Source organism: Drosophila obscura, unplaced genomic scaffold (genome assembly GCF_018151105.1).
Source record: "Drosophila obscura isolate BZ-5 IFL unplaced genomic scaffold, ASM1815110v1 contig_9, whole genome shotgun sequence".
NCBI lineage: Eukaryota > Metazoa > Arthropoda > Insecta > Diptera > Drosophilidae > Drosophila > Drosophila obscura.
The window spans coordinates 3,950,885-3,970,748 of record NW_024542883.1 but is presented as its reverse complement, the minus strand read 5'-3'; the positions used below and the strand labels follow the sequence as shown (position 1 = coordinate 3,970,748).

Genomic DNA, 19,864 nt, shown 5'->3' with positions numbered 1-19,864 from the left:
GTCCCGTCTGGTCCGCATGTGAAATAATTATTAATAAAAATAATGTGCCATGAAATGTTTTCGTTGTCGTCCTCGCAGATGCACTTCCGCCTGCTGTGTTGTGGCTGGGTTCCTTGGATGTTTGCTTGAATAGGTTGCAAGTGGGGGGGATAAGGCAGGTAGATATACGGGCATCCTTGGTAATTAACACACAACGGGATAGCTATAGTCAAGCTTAGCCAACTGAATAGCTGCCAAGGGAGTTGTACAGAAGAAAACTCTTGCAGCGCATCCCAAAACCTTTTAGTTTTAATGATAGCAGCAGAAGGAAATTCTTGAAGGAGAGATTCGGGATTCCCAATTCGTAGTCTTAAAGTATTCTCACGCTTCAGTCCAGCTGTTGAAAATTAATAAAATAATACTCGTACTTTTATATCCACGCAAAATCCGTTTTTGTTAGACTCCTACATAAATATTTATTATCTACCGATCGACCACTTACAAAACGTAATGGTCTAATAGACAAGATCGACTCCAGTTGATTAAATAAAATATGTAAAAATATCCAACACGAGTAATAATGTGATCATTCATGTTAAACTCGTATTGAATTATATGAAAAATGATTAAAACTGCATTTGACATGAATATTTACATCTGTGCATATTTTTGTTAAATTTTTCATTAATTTCTGTCTAGTTTTTCTTTAAATTCATTTTGGTAAAACTCTCAATGTGAATTGCTATGGTGTCCATTGTTTTGGTGGCTATCATCAAGGCAAAAAATCAACAAATTTATTGGGTCAGACGACCAAGTGTAAAACCATTGAAGCCTCGAGAAATCTTTGAGATTGTTACCACATATCAAAGCACACTTGATTCGTTGTTGTAGTATGACCTGGATTAAAAACATTTTTAGAAACCCTTCGATGGATTAATGATAACTGATTCGACAGATGGCGAATGTGCTCTCATTATAAAATATAATTTCGTGCAATTACTGCCAAATGCTTGGGAACACATCGCACAAGTAAGTAGCTGATTATCCCAACTCGGTCCCGACAGACACCTCCCTTTAACGCCACGCCCACGGATGCTGGGCTTCCCCTTGGGCCTGCCACTTTTCAATTAGCTTTGAATCTGATTTTGAATTATATTAAATCGGTTATTTTTAAACGGCCAGTATAATTACATTTTATTCGGCATTAATTGCTGCCGCCTTCCTCTGTATGGCCAATCAGGCCGTACTCCCCTCTCCCCCACGTGCACATGCATATTGTATGTATCTTTCATTTATATTTGAAAACTTGGCACAAACCGTGCCCACAATGTGCAGTGCATGACGCAAGTGACACGACCACGACACCGAAAGTCCGAGACATACCCGTATGCGGGGTCGCTTCTCAATTTATTTTTTTTAGCCAACAAACATAGCGCAGATTGTTTGTCTTTGTGTTTGGGTTTAGATTGCAGTAATTTGAAGGCATTTTAATTACTTGAAAATTAGTGGCGCATATTGTATGCTCCTCAAAGTAAAAGTTCCCGATTGCTCACCTGCGAATTTGTCAGCCTGCCAGGGGAGAGGGTTCATGGGGAGCTGGTCGACTTTTGTTGTGTGTTCAGCGAATAATATCACGAGGGAAATTAGCCGTGAGCAGTCGCTAAACATAGATGCCCGAATAAACAAAATGAAAAACCTTTAAAAGCTTCATTCCCTTCCATGGATAAACAATATTTGAAATTATCTAAGCCGGAAAACGAAGATAAACACCGTACATATGTACATATAGTATGTAAGCTTTGTTTAAAGAATAATTGCATGGATAATGAAATGTGTCACATCTTATTTCATGCCACTGTTTAAAGAATAATGTTATCTAATAACTTAACTCTTAAATAAGGCTTATATTGGGTTGTTCCACAAATCAGAAATGCTCCAAAACCCTCTGTCCTCTCATAGCATCCATGCAAATGTAAATCCGAAATACATGGTTGTTAAAGCTGAGTGCTACACGCGACTACTGCATCAAATTAGTGAGCCAGGGGCACTTGTACCCAACGTGGCCATAATTTCGATGCCCGAAAAATTGGCATCAAATTCTCGCACCGTTTTTCAAGTACCGTTTTGGCTGCAGTCCCTGTATCTGCTCGTCCCCTGCACCTATCCCCCTATTCCACTGCCTTTGCTTCCTCTTTGTGAAGTGCTCGGATGCGGCTAGCACTCGACTCATTTTTTGTTGGCGCTGGGCGCCCCATTGAAAATGTTTGTTCCATAAACTATTGCAGCTCGGTTATTCAGATAAGTACGTACATACGAGTATCTGTATATCATCGCACAGATAGAGTCACAACGAGAGTTTGTGTGTGTGTGTTGGTGAGTTGGCCCATTTCGATATAAAATATTCAATAATAATCTTCGCCTTGACCACGTCGCATATGCCGAGTGCCAAAAGGAACTTTTGAAGGCTTCCCTTTTCATTCAAACACTTTTTAAGGACAAATAAGGACAAAAACAAAATCCTGGAAAAATATATAAAAGTTGAAAGAATCCTGGCTTTGGCAAGGGCCGCGGCTCTACTTTTATGCCGGTACTCAGTCAGCTCTCACCGTGCTCATCTCCCACTTGTCATAAGAGACGGGATAGAGGTCTCTCTATAGAGAAATCGAGGATTTCTTGCACCTCGTTTCCTCCTAATGACATACGTATTTTTAAACTATAATTTTACCATACTTTATAGTTTCCATTTTTCCGCTATTGGGTTTTATTCCGTTATATCTCTTTTCTCTCTATCTCTTTCTTTTCGGCTTTCTCGTATCTTCAAAATTGTGAATACCACAGATTTTCATCTTTTGTGGGGACGGAAGGAGGTGTGCCAAAATTTTGAAAACAAATTTGATTCAGTTCATCAATTCACTTCCACTAGAAAACTAAACTCTTCGATTACCGGGTATTAAAAATGGACTTTTACAATATGACACAGAAAAACGAGAAGGAAGGTGAGAGTCGCTTCTGGGGACGCGACTCTACTTATACCCGTACTCAGTCAGCATATACATTTTTGAGCTTCAGTTTTATAGTATCTTTAAAAATGTGCCTGCCACAGATTTTCGTCTTTTGTGGGGGCGGAAGCCAAATTTGGTTGCCCTAGCTCTTATAGTCTCTGAGATCCAGCCGACAAACAAGGACGGACGGACAGACAGACAGACATGAATCTATCGACTCGGCTATTGATACTGATCAAGAATATATATACTTTATGGGGTCGGAAATGTTTCCTTCTAAGCGTTACACACATCCACTTTTACCCAAATCTAATATACCCCTTAACTCTTTTTTGAGTACGGGTATAAAAAATAGTTTGTGCCAGTTTTCAAGTTACACTTTGGTTAATATATATGCATGTGCTGTTTCAGTACAGAGGGTAACGTAATGTGCTCATTGTATGGCTCATAAGCGAATATAAAATTTGTTTATTTATAACCAAAAACGAGAAGGAACGTGTGAGTCGCTTCTGAGAACGCGACTCTACTTATACCCGTACTCAGTCAGTATATACATTTTTGGCCTTATGATTTATGGAAAATTTAAAAAAATTATGGCTGCCACAGATTTTCGTCCTTTGTGGGGGCGGAAGAGGGACGGGGCGAAATTTTGTAATACACTTGTAGCAGTTTGATATCACATGAATCTGGAAACAAAATTTCGTTGCTCTAGCTTTTATAGTTTTTGAGATCTAGGCGCTCATCAATACGGACAGCGGACAGACGGACATGGCTATATCAACTCGGCTATTGATGCTGATCAAGAATATATATACTTTATGGGGTCGGAAACGTTTCCTTATCTGCGTTGCACTCATCCGCTTTTACCACAAATACAATATACCCCTTAACCCTTTTTTTATGTACGGGCTAACGATGAAAATAAAAAAACTATCATTATATGACGCTCATGCGTACTCTTTTGTCTTTAGTAATAATACCATTATGTAGTAATAAACCTTAACGAAATAAACTGTGACGCAGCTCACGTCTTCGTCAAGGTTCGTAATAGTAACCCATTGTCTTAGTCTGTTATAAGCCACTGTATTTTGTTCTGTAAGACTGAAGGGACTTAAAGGAAAAATGCAACATTGGCTGAGAAATTAAATTCTGAATCTCAGATAATACATAAATTCCTCAGTTATAGCTTGGGATTCTTGGAGAGTATTCTAACATTCTCTGGCATATCCTTACATATTCTGGAATCGGTGAATCTCTCCCCTGAGATTTAAACATAATAAGTCGAAGCATGTCAGGTTCGCTGGCCATCGCGTCTCCGAGAAAGTTTCGTAATAAACATTGTACATCATTTTTGTTGGCTTTTTTTATTGTCTGCATGAATTTAATTAATTTTTTTTTTTTTTTTCATATATTTCCCTTGTTATCCATTTGCTTTTAGCGCCTTTGTCAGAGCACTTGAACTGCTTTGTTATATATTTTATATCAGTCAGACAGCATCTAGATATAGATTTATGTAGTCTCTATTCTGTGTTCTGTTTTCTGTGTGGCAAATGGACAGTTGGCCATTAAATGGACAGTTGGCCATTAAATGGCCTCCGTGCTCCCCCTGAGACCACAAGTGCTCATCGTATTTCATTTTTCTCAGTTTACATTCAATTTGCTCTCGACACTCGACCGAAAAGTCGTTTGAGCCAAAACATTTGGTTTCACTTTGCGCATAATTAACTTTTTCATTTTCCGCCCTACAATCAAATACGGAAAATAGGGAATACGCGTATTCCGTGTTTGTGTATATTTTCCAATGGATTTAACGCAACGCCTAAATGGCTGCCTTCAATTGAATATTTCGGGGACTATTTTGAAATTTCTTTTATAATGTGTGCGGGGTGAGACATATTCTGAGTTATGTAATTTATGTATTTCTAAAATGTATACATACATATTTGGGTTTCTGGTTGTGTGAATAAAATGATGATAGCAGGGGGAATCACAAAGTTTCATGGCGTTATGGTAATTGCGTATGATTTGGTGCTCATGAAGCTTAAATTCCCAGACCGATCAGCTAGTAATCACAAAGTGTTTGGGATTCACCCCTAACGTGGCTTCGTGGGTGTTTTTTGTTCTTTACCAGACGTAAGATTCTAAACTATTGAAAACGATTCCTACCTTTAAAATTGTTTGCAATAGACTCCTCGAGAAAAGCTGCCACCATATGTCCTAGAAGCCACTTAGCCAAAAAGTGGTTTGGATCCAGGAAGATTGAATCCAAATTAACACCATGTCTAGAATTAAAGAAAGTTGTCGCATTACTTTGTAACAGGGAGAATCGATAAACTTGAATAAATATAATAAGTAACTGAGTTAAATTTAGGCATAATTTATATTTAAAGTTTGTTTTTGTTCTCCTACCGCGTTGCTGGTGTACACGCTGCGTATGAGTAATGAGCAGAGGCGTTCGATTTCTTGTTCTTGAAACGATGCCAAGCGTGCTCAGACAATGGACCATAGGACTGGCAGCAGATGCCGACTTTTCATGGAAAATATGTGGCACGGAGGGAGAGTGGGCAGGGGCAGCACAGTCAGACAAAGACACAGACGCAGCGACAGCGACAGCGAAAGAGAAAATCCATTTCCAAAATAGCAAAGTAATAGCAAATCGTAAAACTCATGCAGCCACATCGAAAAAAACTACATAATATGGGACCTCCTGCTTGAGATACATGCTTACCAATGCATATACATACATATATGTATGTATGTACGTGCATACATATTCGTATGAGTTGGTGTAGTTTCGCATGTTTATTTTGTCGTACCTTTTGTTGCCAGCACAACTCGCATGCCGAGGCCTGATGAGGCTGATGATTATGATTCTCAGTTTGAACTGAACTGTTGCCGCTGCTAGATCCAATTAGGATGGACCCTGCCCCGCCCCTGCTGCATGTTTGTGTGTGTCTGTGGCTAATTGTCAGCCAAGTGCACTCCTTTTAGTTACTTAAATGTAATTGCACACAAGTGCAATTAAGCAGCTTGACACACGCGGCGCAAATTTCCACGCCAGCACGGGCCTGGGCCATGAGACAACCAAGCAGCTGTCGGGCCAGGGGAATCCCAACAGTGCTGTCAGCTTGGCTATTATTGCCTCGCCAATGGCATTTGCTTGCGGCTGTTTTTCCATGCTCGTGTCAAAATGAGTCACCCGTTCGTGAGGCAGCGTGAGGCCAAAAACCATGCAAAAATTATCCAAACATGTCACTTGTTTTCCCAGTAATGTCAGTTCCATGATATTCTATAATTTGGCAACTAGTATCATTATTATTCATTATTAAATAGAGCAACAAAAAAGAATTGGATTCAAAAGGTTCCACAAAAGGTTTTGCTGGTCTCCAAGACTTTCCCGCAACAATCCATTCGAATTCATATTCCTTTCGATTCTATTTCTAGGCATCACTGGTGCCTGCCACTCCTCAGACATCGGACCCCTGACTCCTTGGCCGCTCCTGCACTTTGTCTTCATTCATTTCGAGGCAGATTCGCCTTCAAGTCGTAAATTTAAAATGCTTTTGTAGGTCATTGCTGCCAAAAGGGGAAAGGGAAGGAGCACCGAAAAAAACGAAAAGAAAATAAACGAAACGAAACGATAAGAGAGAGAGAGAAGGAACGTAAGACGTGTAAGACGAAAGTTTGATCTGAACTTTTTCCAAGCGAGTCTTTTGAACTGCAGTCCCCCTTCAAAGAGAAATTTATGCGCCCGACTGCGTCGGTCAGCGAGATGGCGCCAAAGTTCAAAGCTCTAGCCAAAGGTTGAGCGAAAAGAAGACGAATTCGGGGCCCACACGTGCTCTGAGGGGTAGAGACCCACTTAGTGGCCTACTCTCCGGGCTGCATGATTGACTTTTGGCCATTGCTGTTGCTGCCCCCTGCTGCCCCTGCTGCCCCTTGCTGTTGCTGCCCCTTGCTGTGTGGCCTGTTCTGCATTCAATTTTATTGCAAATTGTTTGCAACAGTGTTTGAGGCGTTGTTGTTTGGACATGCAGAACATGTCGCAACGTTCGAGGTACAAGAACTGCACTGGCCATAAAAAAATGCTGCTGCAGTGCAGTCTGGCACCAGAGCCTATCGGAAAGGAATATGGGCACGCACACAAGTAAGCAATCAGAGAAGGAGTGCTGGAGAGAGGACAGGAAAGTGCGGTGAAAAGCGAAAAAGTGAAAAAGTGTTTGCCCATAACGTTGTATGTGCAATGTGTTATGTGAACGTAACACCACCGAGGGCTGCAAATAAAGTTCTTCTGCAGTAAAGAGGTTGAATTCGACGCCACAAATCAATCCTCCCATAATATCAAATGATTGGTACAAAGGATCACAGTGGGCAACCCAAGCTTTCAAATTATTACGAAGGCTTTTCTTAAACTTAGTTAAGCTTAAACATTCATTTAAATTATTGGAATTAGTTTCCTCCACATCCGTGTTTAGGCTGGCTATATTTCGACTTTTGATACCCACAAAGAGAGGAGGAGCGGTGGATCTTACTCTGTGAATATCATGTTCATGGAGTTCATTCTTAAATAATTAATTCCTTCTATGAATTTGTTTATCATTTAGCATAATAAATAACTACTAGGTGCATTGTTCCCCCATTCAGCATGAGTGTCTTTATTCATGAATGGTTGAACCCAAATTCCCTAATCAGATGAGAGGCTCATTCAAAATTCAGATGACTTTTCAGCCCTCGATGCACACACACAGCCGCACTGTCAATGGCAAAGACACAAAGATATATTGTATGTACGAGATGTACACGACGGCATGCATGCATATGTACATATGCCAAAAAAAACAATGCAGACATACTAACACTCTAACTCTCACATACACAAATTTACAGGCAACTCGAATCGCTCCTCAAAACGCAAAGCGGCGAACAAAATGTTGTTTGGATTTATTGTTATGCGAATCTTGCCTCTAAATATATTTATATATAAATAGATATGTACGTACATACGAGTATGTTGCACTTGTGTGTGTGAGAGCCGTCGAGCATGCATCCGAATGTGTGTGTGTTGGCACCGCTGCGGCAATGCTTTACAATTAATTTGGCACACACGACGTATGCTGAATATTATTTGGTGCATCGTCTCTCGCGTCTCTGCAATCGAGTAAATCTGTGGCAATTGGCAATTATACAAATTTTCTTCATACACAATTGCCACTGCAAGTGGAAAATAGACCAAGGAGTACCGTGCCCCACCATGCTGTAGGATGGGCAGCAGGAGGGGAATCCTGCCGCACGTTTCCGCCGTTGCCACGACCATGGTGATTGATGGTTTGACCTCCTCCAATGATGCGACAAAGTGGCAGCTCTATAAATGATTCAGCCATAGAAAGGGAGGAGTTGAGCGGCGCGGAAATGGATCGGGTTTCAGGTCAAAGGTCTGCTGAACTTTAAATGTTTCAATGACATTTACATTTGAGCTCTAAAGCTCTCATCAAAAGGGATACAAGTATGCAACTGAATTAATATCTGCCCCGATATGCTCAGAGACAATGCCAAAACAGCATAACTATTGTAAAAATATCTATATATAATATCATATATTTGTAAAGATTTAAAGCCGCTGTTGGTTCCACGAATATAAATAATTACGTATAACCATTTTTTTATTTTCACTATCTTAGAACATGTTCACGAAGTCACGAAAATCTGCTCACTCAATTCAGCTGCTCAATTTTAAAACTTTCTTTTTCAATTCTTTAAAATTCTATAAAACCATAAGGTAGATTGATGGTCTCCTCGTGTACTTACCAAATTTTCACTTAGAAAGAGACAGCAGCATCGGGAAGAAACTATCAGGAACCGCTTTCTTCCTCGCCTCCGATGATTGAACTAATCGCAGCACTGACAGACACAAGCATGTGGAAACACCCACAAAAAAACGTAGACTGATAAATAATGGGAGACGAAGAGGGAAGTTCCAGCAGGTGTCACAACAATGGCGCACGTTTTTCATGTATATATGTATCAACCGATTCATCGCATTCCATTAACACCATGCAAATTCCGGCGTTCTCTACGAATCTTAAATATTATAACTTCAAACGATTCCCGGCTCGTTTATTTATACAAACAACCAAGAACCACGACGGGGAGGGGAACAACAAAAATCATTTACAGACACTTAAAAAGCGCTTTTGTGCGGGTGTTGGTCTGGCCCGTTTATTATTTCAATAATTCTTAATGTTTTGGCGGCTCTTTGACGCACAAGAGGAGCGCAGACCAGCCAACAACTGCAGCGTGCGAATCGAGCGTGGAAACTAAGCGAATTAAAATCATTCGCGTCTAACTGCATGCCCACCGATTTGTTTAAGCATTTTTGTAGTGCATACTGTGCGTGTGTGCGTTATTAATTGCAATAAATGTTCATGGGTGCGTGGGTGCTGTTGTTTTCTGTGCGTAACGCCTTTTTTGAAAGTTTGAGCGCCCTCTGGCGGATATCGACGCAACAGCTGGTATTCGATAACAAAACTCAAAGTTCCAAAAATAAATCGGAAAATCATATGCATTCATTATATTTTACATTGGCTCAAAAGTGTTGTGTTTGGCAAATGTTATCATTATATCTTAAAACTAACCCCTTCCGAACCCTTCTTAACAATTAAACACTTGATAAGTGAGTGAGATCCTCGATCACCTCCCCTTCCAGTGCCTTGATCTGGCACTGATGAACGAACTGTCCTATCTGTCGCACTGCACTCGACCGTTGTTCCGGACTGAGGCCGTCCAGCAGCATCTGAGCCTTGTCCAACAGGCTCCTAATAGCGGGGGGATGGTGCTGCTCGTGTTGAAGCTGCGTCTGGAGCTCCCGTGACTGCTGAAGGACAGTCTCCATGTTGGCTATAACATGGTCGAGGAGTTTGTCAGGTGTGGGGGCGGGAGTGTCAACCTCTGTGACAACGGCCACGTCCTGCACAGCAGCACTCTCCCTGGCCAGGTCGAAGCTCTCGTTGCATGGCAAGAGCTCGACGCTCACACCCGGCGCCAGCTGCTGAGAGGGAGCTGTCTCGGTGAGAATGAAATCGTAGGCGGTTGTGTGCTCCGGTTCTGGTGCGAACTCAATCTCTTCTGGTTCATCGTATCTCAGCTCCAGATCGTTCTCCTGCTCGTCATTATCCGTGCTATAGGGATAATCGGCGCCCCATATCTGCTGCCCATTTACAATGCTGACGCTAGTCGGCTGCTTGACGGGACTGCCGGTCTGATTCCTCGCCTTAGGTGGGCGTCCTCGCTTCTTGATGTTGTCTATGACCAGGGGAACTCCCTTACGAAAATGCCTGCCCAAGAAAAGCATCTCATCGAAATACTTCCAGGTAATGGGCATCGAGTGATTAATTTGCTGGTTTCGGTACTCTCGCGCGAATCGTTCGCGCAACTTCTTCCAACGGTTGAAGCAGATCACCTCTATAAGTGGGCTATGTTAGTATCCATTCACATGTACACGCGTCCAGCCACTTACCCGACACATTCAAGCGTTCCGAGATTTCCCGCCAAGCCTCATTCTTAGCAGACAGGTTCTTGGAAATGCGTATCTGGTCCTTGTCATACAGAACGGGATGAATTCTGACCAGCTCTATCAGCTCGCTTAGCATATCACCTTTGCAATCTTCCTCCTCGTCTTTAGGATTTTTCTCATGTTCGGTATACAATATGTTGCGTTTTTTCCTCACTTTGGGTTCAAATTTAATCCCCTCCAGACTCTCATGCCTGACCTGGCCCTGCTTATAGTGGTCCTTGAGAAACAGTAGGTGCGGAAACATGTCCCAGTACGTAGGCACTTCTGGCGACGTACGTAAGCGACGGAACTCCTTTCCGAAGCGGTCCCTGATGCTCTTCCATCGTGTGATGCAGGCTCTTTCTGAGGCACCAATCTTCTGGGATATGGACTTCCATGCTGCGTCTTTCAGCGCTGCATTCTTCGCGCAGCGTGCACTATCCTTATCGTACAGGATTGGGCAGTTCTTTATTAATTTGATTAGCTCGGTTTCATCCATTTGCTGTGTTATACTACTTAGTGTTGGGCAGTGACCGCGAGAAAAACATACCGTCTGACCCTCAGAAATATACCGAAGTATTGCAAAATATACTTAGAATGGTATTTTAATCGCTATCGGCGCTATCGGTCACATCACTAACCATACAGTATATAGATGTGCCAGTTCATACAACGAAAGGGGCGCAGCCGAGTTTTCTGTCCCAGCTCCCAGGCGCTTCGGCTCGGGAGGCTGAGACATTCGGGTCGGGAGCTGGGCTTTTCGGCATGTATGACTTATACTAGTCTAATCAATGGAAACAGCCTGCGACGGCTATCCAATCCTAGCCTATTCGAACGTCTCCTATCCAATCCTCTTCTATTCGAACCTCTTTTAGGTAAAAAATTAACATATACATACATATATACCAATTCCCGGCATTTTTTTGACAAAGTTGATATTACGGCAGCAACGAAGTCGAAAGCCGACGGCATTTGCACAATTTTTATGCACATACAAATTTATTTTAGTATATATGTATGTATGTACATGTCTAAAATAGGTATATGTATATGTAAGTGTGCAATTTCAGATAAATAAAATAGTTATCATCTTTTATTTTTATATATTGTATTTATTTCCCACCCCCACCCACTCTGCCCATTCCTCAGTTATATTGCGGCAGGTCAGCACACGTTGCTACATCACATCAGCCCTCAAAACAAAACGAAAAACCAATTCAAGCTGCCAAACATTGTAGAGCCCACACACAAGCACAGTATGTGTGAATACATGGCACACACACGTTTACGTAACCTGAAATCTCAAAAACCAAACTCAAAACGGTTTCGGCAAATAAAAATTATTCTATGATAAAAAGTTTATTTTGGATGTGTACACGTACACAACACTTGCAATGCTCTGCTTGCTTTCGGCTCCGTGTGACGTCATACATGCCGAACGGCCCAGCTCCCAGACCCGAATGCTCAGCCATTCACAGAGCCGAAGATCCTGGGAACGTGGGCTGAAAACATCAGCTGCACCACTTTCGGTTGTATGAACTGGCACATCTATATACTGTATGGTTAGTGGTCACATTGATGAGTAGGTATATTTCGGTATATTTTTGAGGGTTAGTCACACTAAATATCACCTTCAAGACAAGACATTACTCCCACGTTTTGTCTTAAATTAAAAGGAATTAACGCTCAGAACCCATTCTTTAAATAAAGTAAATTGTGTTGAACTCTTCAACCATTTTCACGGGTGAAAAAGAAAAAGAGCTAAACAATTCTGCGATAGTCAGAGTGCTGCGATTGTGTGTGTGTGTTGGAATTTTGTAGTGTGCGTGTGTGTGAGTGAGACGACCAAAAAAGCCGACATCAGCGCCCATTTTTTGTTGTTGATTCATTAAATACGCTACGCACACACACACACTGCTCTCACGCTGAATGTGCCTGTGTTGGTGAGTTGGAGCAGCTCCCCACACACAGCGCCACTGGCAGAGAAAGAAACAGTTACCGCACGAAGAACCACCGCAATCGCAGCTCGGTGAGCAGCGAAAGAAGTCGACGCCATACAATTTGTCATCGCCTTGCATTTGAGCAACCTAATTCTGCAAAAATATCATCTATAGGCCACCGCTCATCATGATCTTGCTGGAAATCAATAATCGGATTATAGAGGAGACACTCCTGGTCAAATACCGCAACGCCCAGGCTGGGTGAGTGTTCCACATAACTGTAACGCAGTAATGTGACCTTATTGCTCCACCATTTTGGTTTATCTATGCGTGTGCTTCTTCTCCTCCTGAGCTCCCTTTCGCGTGTTATCAGCTCCGATTTCTTTATCAGGCCGTACGTATTCTCTTTCTCCCTTAAGTAAAAATTCGGGTGTAGCACGAGCGCTGGAACACTCATCCACTCGTCAAGCAAGCTCTCTCCTCTACATGTACAATCCAACGTATTTACGTGCCACTGCCCGATCCCCCTCCCCACCCGTCCAACGCATTTGTTAGTTCATTACAGCTCATTTATCGCATCATTTGTGCATCATATGCGGCCATGCCTTGACCCCGCTGGACCTGACTCATCGCTGCTCGCATAAAAAATGAAACGAATCTCGTTGGAACCCCAATAAAAGCATGTTCCCAATAGTGGTTAAGCCCGTCAAACGTGGTAAAGCTCATCAGGGCTCCTTAGATCCGCGTACCAAATAGTCCGTCCAGCAGTAATCTCTAGTATCATTCAAGGCGAACCACTGCATCTACTACATAGATGCTAACAGCATAACAGATGGCTTGTGTTCTAGTCCGAGAACAGTAAATGAATTGGGAGCAAGGGTGTACCCAACGCTGATTTAGACAGAAACCAGGCATCGGCCGGGACTTAGTAGTGTAATAGCGGCGGAATTGTTCTACGACACCGGACTTGCGGGGTGAGGCAGACGGTTCTCTAAATAAGATTATCTATTTATTGATCGGATAACGTTTACAATCGCCCTTAAATATACAGTTATTCTACAGTCGTGTGTCTTGTTTGAAGAAACACCTTCCGATTTTTTTCTTAAAACCTTTGATAATAACACGATAGACTAACGCCATCCTAAATAATAGACAATAGATTTTTGACTGTATCGTTTTAGAGGAGTATTTATGAACAAACCTTCAGATTTGTGTCTCAAATACTCCCGATAATAACACGATAGACGAACGGCATCCTGAATAATCCTTCATATTATAGCAGACGACTTGTGTTTGTGTACAATAGACCTTTGACTGTTATACTGTATCGTATTCCTGGAGTCAAAGTGGCATATTTATGAACAAACCTTCAGATTTGTGTCTCAAATACTCCGATAATAACACGATAGACGAACGGCATCCTGAATAATCCTTCATATTATAGCAGACGACTTGTGTTCGTGTACACTAGACCTTTGACTGTTATACTGTATCGTATTCCTGGAGCCAAAGTGGCATATTTAAGAGCAAACCTTCAGATTTGTGTCTCAAATACTCCGATAATAACACGATAGACGAACGGCATCCTGAATAATCCTTCATATTATAGCAGACGACTTGTGTTCGTGTACACTAGACCTTTGACTGTTATACTGTATCGTAGTCCTGGAGTCAAAGTGGCATATTTAAGAGCAAACCTTCAGATTTGTGTCTCAAATACTCCGATAATAATACGATAGACGAACGGCATCCTGAATAATCCTTCATATTATAGCAGACGACTTGTGTTCGTGTACACTAGACCTTTGACTGTTATACTGTATCGTAGTCCTGGAGTCAAAGTGGCATATTTAAGAACCAACCTTCAGATTTGTGTCTCAAATACTCCGATAATAACACGATAGACGAACGGCATCCTGAATAATCCTTCATATTATAGCAGACGACTTGTGTTTGTGTACAATAGACCTTTGACTGTTATACTGTATCGTATTCCTGGAGTCAAAGTGGCATATTTATGAACAAACCTTCAGATTTGTGTCTCAAATACTCCGATAATAACACGATAGACGAACGGCATCCTGAATAATCCTTCATATTATAACAGACGACTTGTGTTCGTGTACAATAGACCTTTGACTGTTATACTGTATCGTATTCCTGGAGTCAAAGTGGCATATTTAAGAACCAACCTTCAGATTTGTGTCTCAAATACTCCGATAATAACACGATAGACGAACGGCATCCTGAATAATCCTTCATATTATAGCAGACGACTTGTGTTCGTGTACACTAGACCTTTGACTGTTATACTGTATCGTAGTCCTGGAGTCAAAGTGGCATATTTAAGAACCAACCTTCAGATTTGTGTCTCAAATACTCCGATAATAACACGATAGACGAACGGCATCCTGAATAATCCTTCATATTATAGCAGACGACTTGTGTTTGTGTACAATAGACCTTTGACTGTTATACTGTATCGTAGTCCTGGAGTCAAAGTGGCATATTTATGAACAAACCTTCAGATTTGTGTCTCAAATACTACCGATAATAACACGATAGACGAACGGCATCCTGAATAATCCTTCATAGTGTTCGTGTACAATAGACCTTTGACTGTTATACTGTATCGTAGTCCTGGAGTCAAAGTGGCATATTTATGAACAAACCTTCAGATTTGTGTCTCAAATACTACCGATAATAACACGATAGACGAACGGCATCCTGAATAATCCTTCATATTATAACAGACGACTTGTGTTCGTGTACAATAGACCTTTGACTGTTATACTGTATCGTTTTCGAGGAGTCAAAGTGGAATATTTATGAATAGACGATAGACGAACGGCATCCTGAATAATATTTCATAATATGGCAGACGACTTGTGTTCGTGTACAATAGACCTTTGGATCGTTTCATATTTGTGAACAAAACTTTAAATTAGTGTCTTAAATCCTCGTTAAGTCGGAGCTATAATGTGACATTCCTTAGATGTTGTTCCTAATGTGTGTGTGAATTTCTCCGTAAAAAAATGTGAAATGTATCCTACATTCTGTATTATTAAATTTCAAACAAATACAAATTAAAGGAAAACTATTTATATACATATGTATGCATGTATATTGTATATATTGTTTTTGCTGATAAGGTACTCCGGTGTGTGGTAGCAATGACTAATACTTAATAGTAATCGAACTGAATGTTATCTTTGAAATTCTTCCTGCAGACTAAAGCCAGAATCGATAGACATACGAATAGCAGACTTCGATGGCGTACTCTATCACATTTCGAATGTGAATAATGATAAAACCAAAGTGAGGGTAAGTATTCCTGCGCATTTGGTTCAGAGAAAACTTTACTCATCGCTGTTTTCATCCGCTAAAACAGATCAGCATATCGTTAAAGTTCTACAAACAGCTGCAAGAGCATGGGGCCGACGAGCTGCTGAAGCGTGAATATGGCAGTCTGCTAACTGACACAGAAGAAGGTTTGTGCACGACACTGAGCTGTAGTTTTTTATCTATCTATTCTATGAAATTAATTGGTTTGCGTTTTGTAGGCTACAATGTTTCTGTACTTATAAATCTCGAGGAAATCCCCGAGGACTGGGAGCAAATTGCAAAGAGAATTGGACTGCTGAAGCGCAACTGTTTTGCCTCTGTCTTTGAAAAGTATTTCGACTTCCAGGAGCAAGGAGAAGAAGGACAAAAGCGTGCCGTAATTAACTACCGCAACGATGAGACTTTGTAAGAACGATTCGAAGCCCAAAGAAAAGGTTGACCAACTACATTTTGTTAATAGGTACGTGGAAGCCAAGCCAGATCGTGTCACCGTTGTTTTCAGCACTATCTTCCGTGATGAGGACGACGTTATAATTGGCAAAGTATTTATGCAGGAATTGAGAGAAGGGCGTCGTGCTTCTCACACAGCCCCGCAAGTGCTCTTCACGCACCGAGAACCGCCTCTGGAATTGGCCAACACGGATGCCAGAGTGGGCGACAACATTGGCTATGTCACATTTGGTAGGTTGAGCTCATGCGGCCCATCATTTGTAGCAGTTTTTTTTGGTTTCTTGTATTTCTGTCGCTCGCAACCCCATTTTGTAGAATTAATATTATTATATGTACCAAAAAATTCATTTATATATTTTCTTTTTAAAATCAACTTGTGGAGTCAAAGTGGCATATTTATGAACAAACCTTCAGATTTGTGTCTCAAATACTCCGATAATAACACGATAGACGAACGGCATCCTGAATAATCCTTCATATTATAGCAGACGACTTGTGTTCGTGTACAAAAGACCTTTGACTGTTATACTGTATCGTATTCCTGGAGTCAAAGTGGCATATTTATGAACCAACCTTCAGATTTGTGTCTCAAATACTCCGATAATAACACGATAGACGAACGGCATCCTGAATAATGCTTCATATTATAGCAGACGACTTGTGTTCGTGTACACTAGACCTTTGACTGTTATACTGTATCGTATTCCTGGAGTCAAAGTGGCATATTTATGAACAAACCTTTAGATTTGTGTCTCAAATACTCCGATAATAACACGATAGACGAACGGCATCCTGAATAATCCTCTGCATTATAGCAGACGACTTGTGTTCGTGTACACTAGACCTTTGACTGTTCTACTGTATCGTTTTCGAGGAGTCAAAGTGGCATATTTATGAACAAACCTTCAGATTTGTGTCTCAAATACTCCGATAATAACACGATAGACGAACGGCATCCTGAATAATCCTTCATATTATAGCAGACGACTTGTGTTCGTGTACACTAGACCTTTGACTGTTCTACTGTATCGTATTCCTGGAGTCAAAGTGGCATATTTATGAACAAACCTTCAGATTTGTGTCTCAAATACTCCGATAATAACACGATAGACGAACGGCATCCTGAATAATCCTTCATATTATAGCAGACGACTTGTGTTCGTGTACAATAGACCTTTGACTGTTATACTGTATCGTATTCCTGGAGTCAAAGTGGCATATTTATGAACAAACCTTTAGATTTGTGTCTCAAATACTCCGATAATAACACGATAGACGAACGGCATCCTGAATAATCCTTCATATTATAGCAGACGACTTGTGTTCGTGTACAATAGACCTTTGACTGTTATACTGTATCGTATTCCTGGAGTCAAAGTGGCATATTTATGAACAAACCTTTAGATTTGTGTCTCAAATACTCCGATAATAACACGATAGACGAACGGCATCCTGAATAATCCTTCATATTATAGCAGACGACTTGTGTTCGTGTACAATAGACCTTTGACTGTTATACTGTATCGTTTTCGAGGAGTCAAAGTGGCATATTTATGAACAAACCTTCAGATTTGTGTCTCAAATACTCCGATAATAACACGATAGACGAACGGCATCCTGAATAATCCTTCATATTATAGCAGACGACTTGTGTTCGTGTACAATAGACCTTTGACTGTTCTACTGTATCGTTTTCGAGGAGTCAAAGTGGCATATTTATGAACCAACCTTCAGATTTGTGTCTCAAATACTCCGATAATAACACGTTAGACGAACGGCATCCTGAATAATCCTTCATATTATAGCAGACGACTTGTGTTCGTGTACAATAGACCTTTGACTGTTATACTGTATCGTATTCCTGGAGTCAAAGTGGCATATTTATGAACAAACCTTTAGATTTGTGTCTCAAATACTCCGATAATAACACGATAGACGAACGGCATCCTGAATAATCCTTCATATTATAGCAGACGACTTGTGTTCGTGTACAATAGACCTTTGACTGTTATACTGTATCGTATTCCTGGAGTCAAAGTGGCATATTTATGAACCAACCTTCAGATTTGTGTCTCAAATACTCCGATAATAACACGTTAGACGAACGGCATCCTGAATAATCCTTCATATTATAGCAGACGACTTGTGTTCGTGTACAATAGACCTTTGACTTTTATACTGTATCGTATTCCTGGAGTCAAAGTGGCATATTTATGAACCAACCTTCAGATTTGTGTCTCAAATACTCCGATAATAACACGTTAGACGAACGGCATCCTGAATAATCCTTCATATTATAGCAGACGACTTGTGTTCGTGTACAATAGACCTTTGACTGTTATACTGTATCGTATTCCTGGAGTCAAAGTGGCATATTTATGAACCAACCTTCAGATTTGTGTCTCAAATACTCCGATAATAACACGATAGACGAACGGCATCCTGAATAATCCTTCATATTATAGCAGACGACTTGTGTTCGTGTACACTAGACCTTTGACTGTTCTACTGTATTGTTTTCGAGGAGTCAAAGTGGCATATTTATGAACCAACCTTCAGATTTGTGTCTCAAATACTCCGATAATAACACGTTAGACGAACGGCATCCTGAATAATCCTTCATATTATAACAGACGACTTGTGTTCGTGTACAATAGACCTTTGACTGTTATACTATATCGTATTCCTGGAGTCAAAGTGGCATATTTATGAACAAACCTTCAGATTTGTGTCTCAAGTACTCCGATAATAACACGTTAGACGAACGGCATCCTGAATAATCCATCATATTATAGCAGACGACTTGTGTTCGCGTACAATAGACCTTTGACTGTTATACTGTATCGTATTCCTAGAGTCAAAGTGGCATATTTATGAACCAACCTTCAGATTTGTGTCTCAAATACTCCGATAATAAAACGATAGACGAACGGCATCCTGAATAATCCTTCATTGTTTGTCAAATGGTCCTTGAATAGATTTAAGGTCGAATGGAATACCGAATAATCCACCATTACACTTTTTTTTCTACTTTTACAGTACTTTTCCCTCGGCATACCAACAAAGAAACTAGGGACAATACCATCAATCTAATACATATGTTCCGAGATTATTTGCATTACCACATCAAGGTGCGTATGATCTGACTTGGCTAGAATTTACCAGGCATTAACCGTGCTATTTTTAACAGTGTTCAAAGGCCTACATTCATTCCCGCATGCGTGCAAAAACCTCGGACTTCCTCAAGGTGCTAAATCGTGCAAGGCCTGAACCCAAGAATACGGAGAAGAAAACTATAACGTAAGTGACGACAGGGCCTAGGTCTGCTGCAGCTGTACTAATTTCAGCGTTTCTTTTACAGGGGGAGAACATTCAAACGCATGGAATGATGCGTGCAGTATGTTTAGTTGTTTTTATATACATAAATATAAAAAAAAAATTGTCTATTCACATGCAAAAAGTGAACATACGCGATGCTTAGGCAAAGCAATAGAAACCCCTGCAGAACAGGAAAGACAAATAGTAGAGAAAAGAAAGTATTGGAAACTGAAAGTTAAGGCTAAGTGTAAGCTCAGCAACATAATGAACAAAGAATTAAT

General features: G+C 40.8%; 2 protein-coding genes and 1 long non-coding RNA gene across 3 annotated transcripts; 1 reads left to right on the top strand and 2 right to left on the bottom strand.

Annotated features, from left to right (window-relative positions):
* Positions 1–9,533: 9,533 nt before the first annotated feature.
* On the bottom strand, positions 9,534–11,054 carry LOC111078011. Its single transcript, XM_022372539.2, has 2 exons — positions 10,495–11,054; positions 9,534–10,439 (listed from the first exon to the last, which is right to left on the bottom strand). The coding sequence occupies exons 1-2, from the start codon at positions 11,027–11,029 to the stop codon at positions 9,637–9,639; spliced, it is 1,338 nt and encodes a 445-aa protein (XP_022228231.2). The 5' UTR covers positions 11,030–11,054; the 3' UTR covers positions 9,534–9,636.
* Positions 11,055–12,174: 1,120 nt separating this feature from the next.
* LOC111078009 (actin-related protein 2/3 complex subunit 2) lies at positions 12,175–19,848 on the top strand. The gene is made up of 9 exons (XM_022372537.2): positions 12,175–12,239; positions 12,645–12,731; positions 15,701–15,794; positions 15,862–15,961; positions 16,034–16,220; positions 16,276–16,496; positions 19,305–19,396; positions 19,456–19,565; positions 19,627–19,848. The coding sequence occupies exons 2-9, from the start codon at positions 12,658–12,660 to the stop codon at positions 19,652–19,654; spliced, it is 906 nt and encodes a 301-aa protein (XP_022228229.1). The 5' UTR covers positions 12,175–12,239; positions 12,645–12,657; the 3' UTR covers positions 19,655–19,848.
* On the bottom strand, positions 14,185–16,763 carry LOC121405304. Its single transcript, XR_005968513.1, has 3 exons — positions 16,674–16,763; positions 15,084–15,142; positions 14,185–14,933 (listed from the first exon to the last, which is right to left on the bottom strand). It is a non-coding gene; the product is annotated as an uncharacterized LOC121405304 (long non-coding RNA).
* Positions 19,849–19,864: the final 16 nt, after the last annotated feature.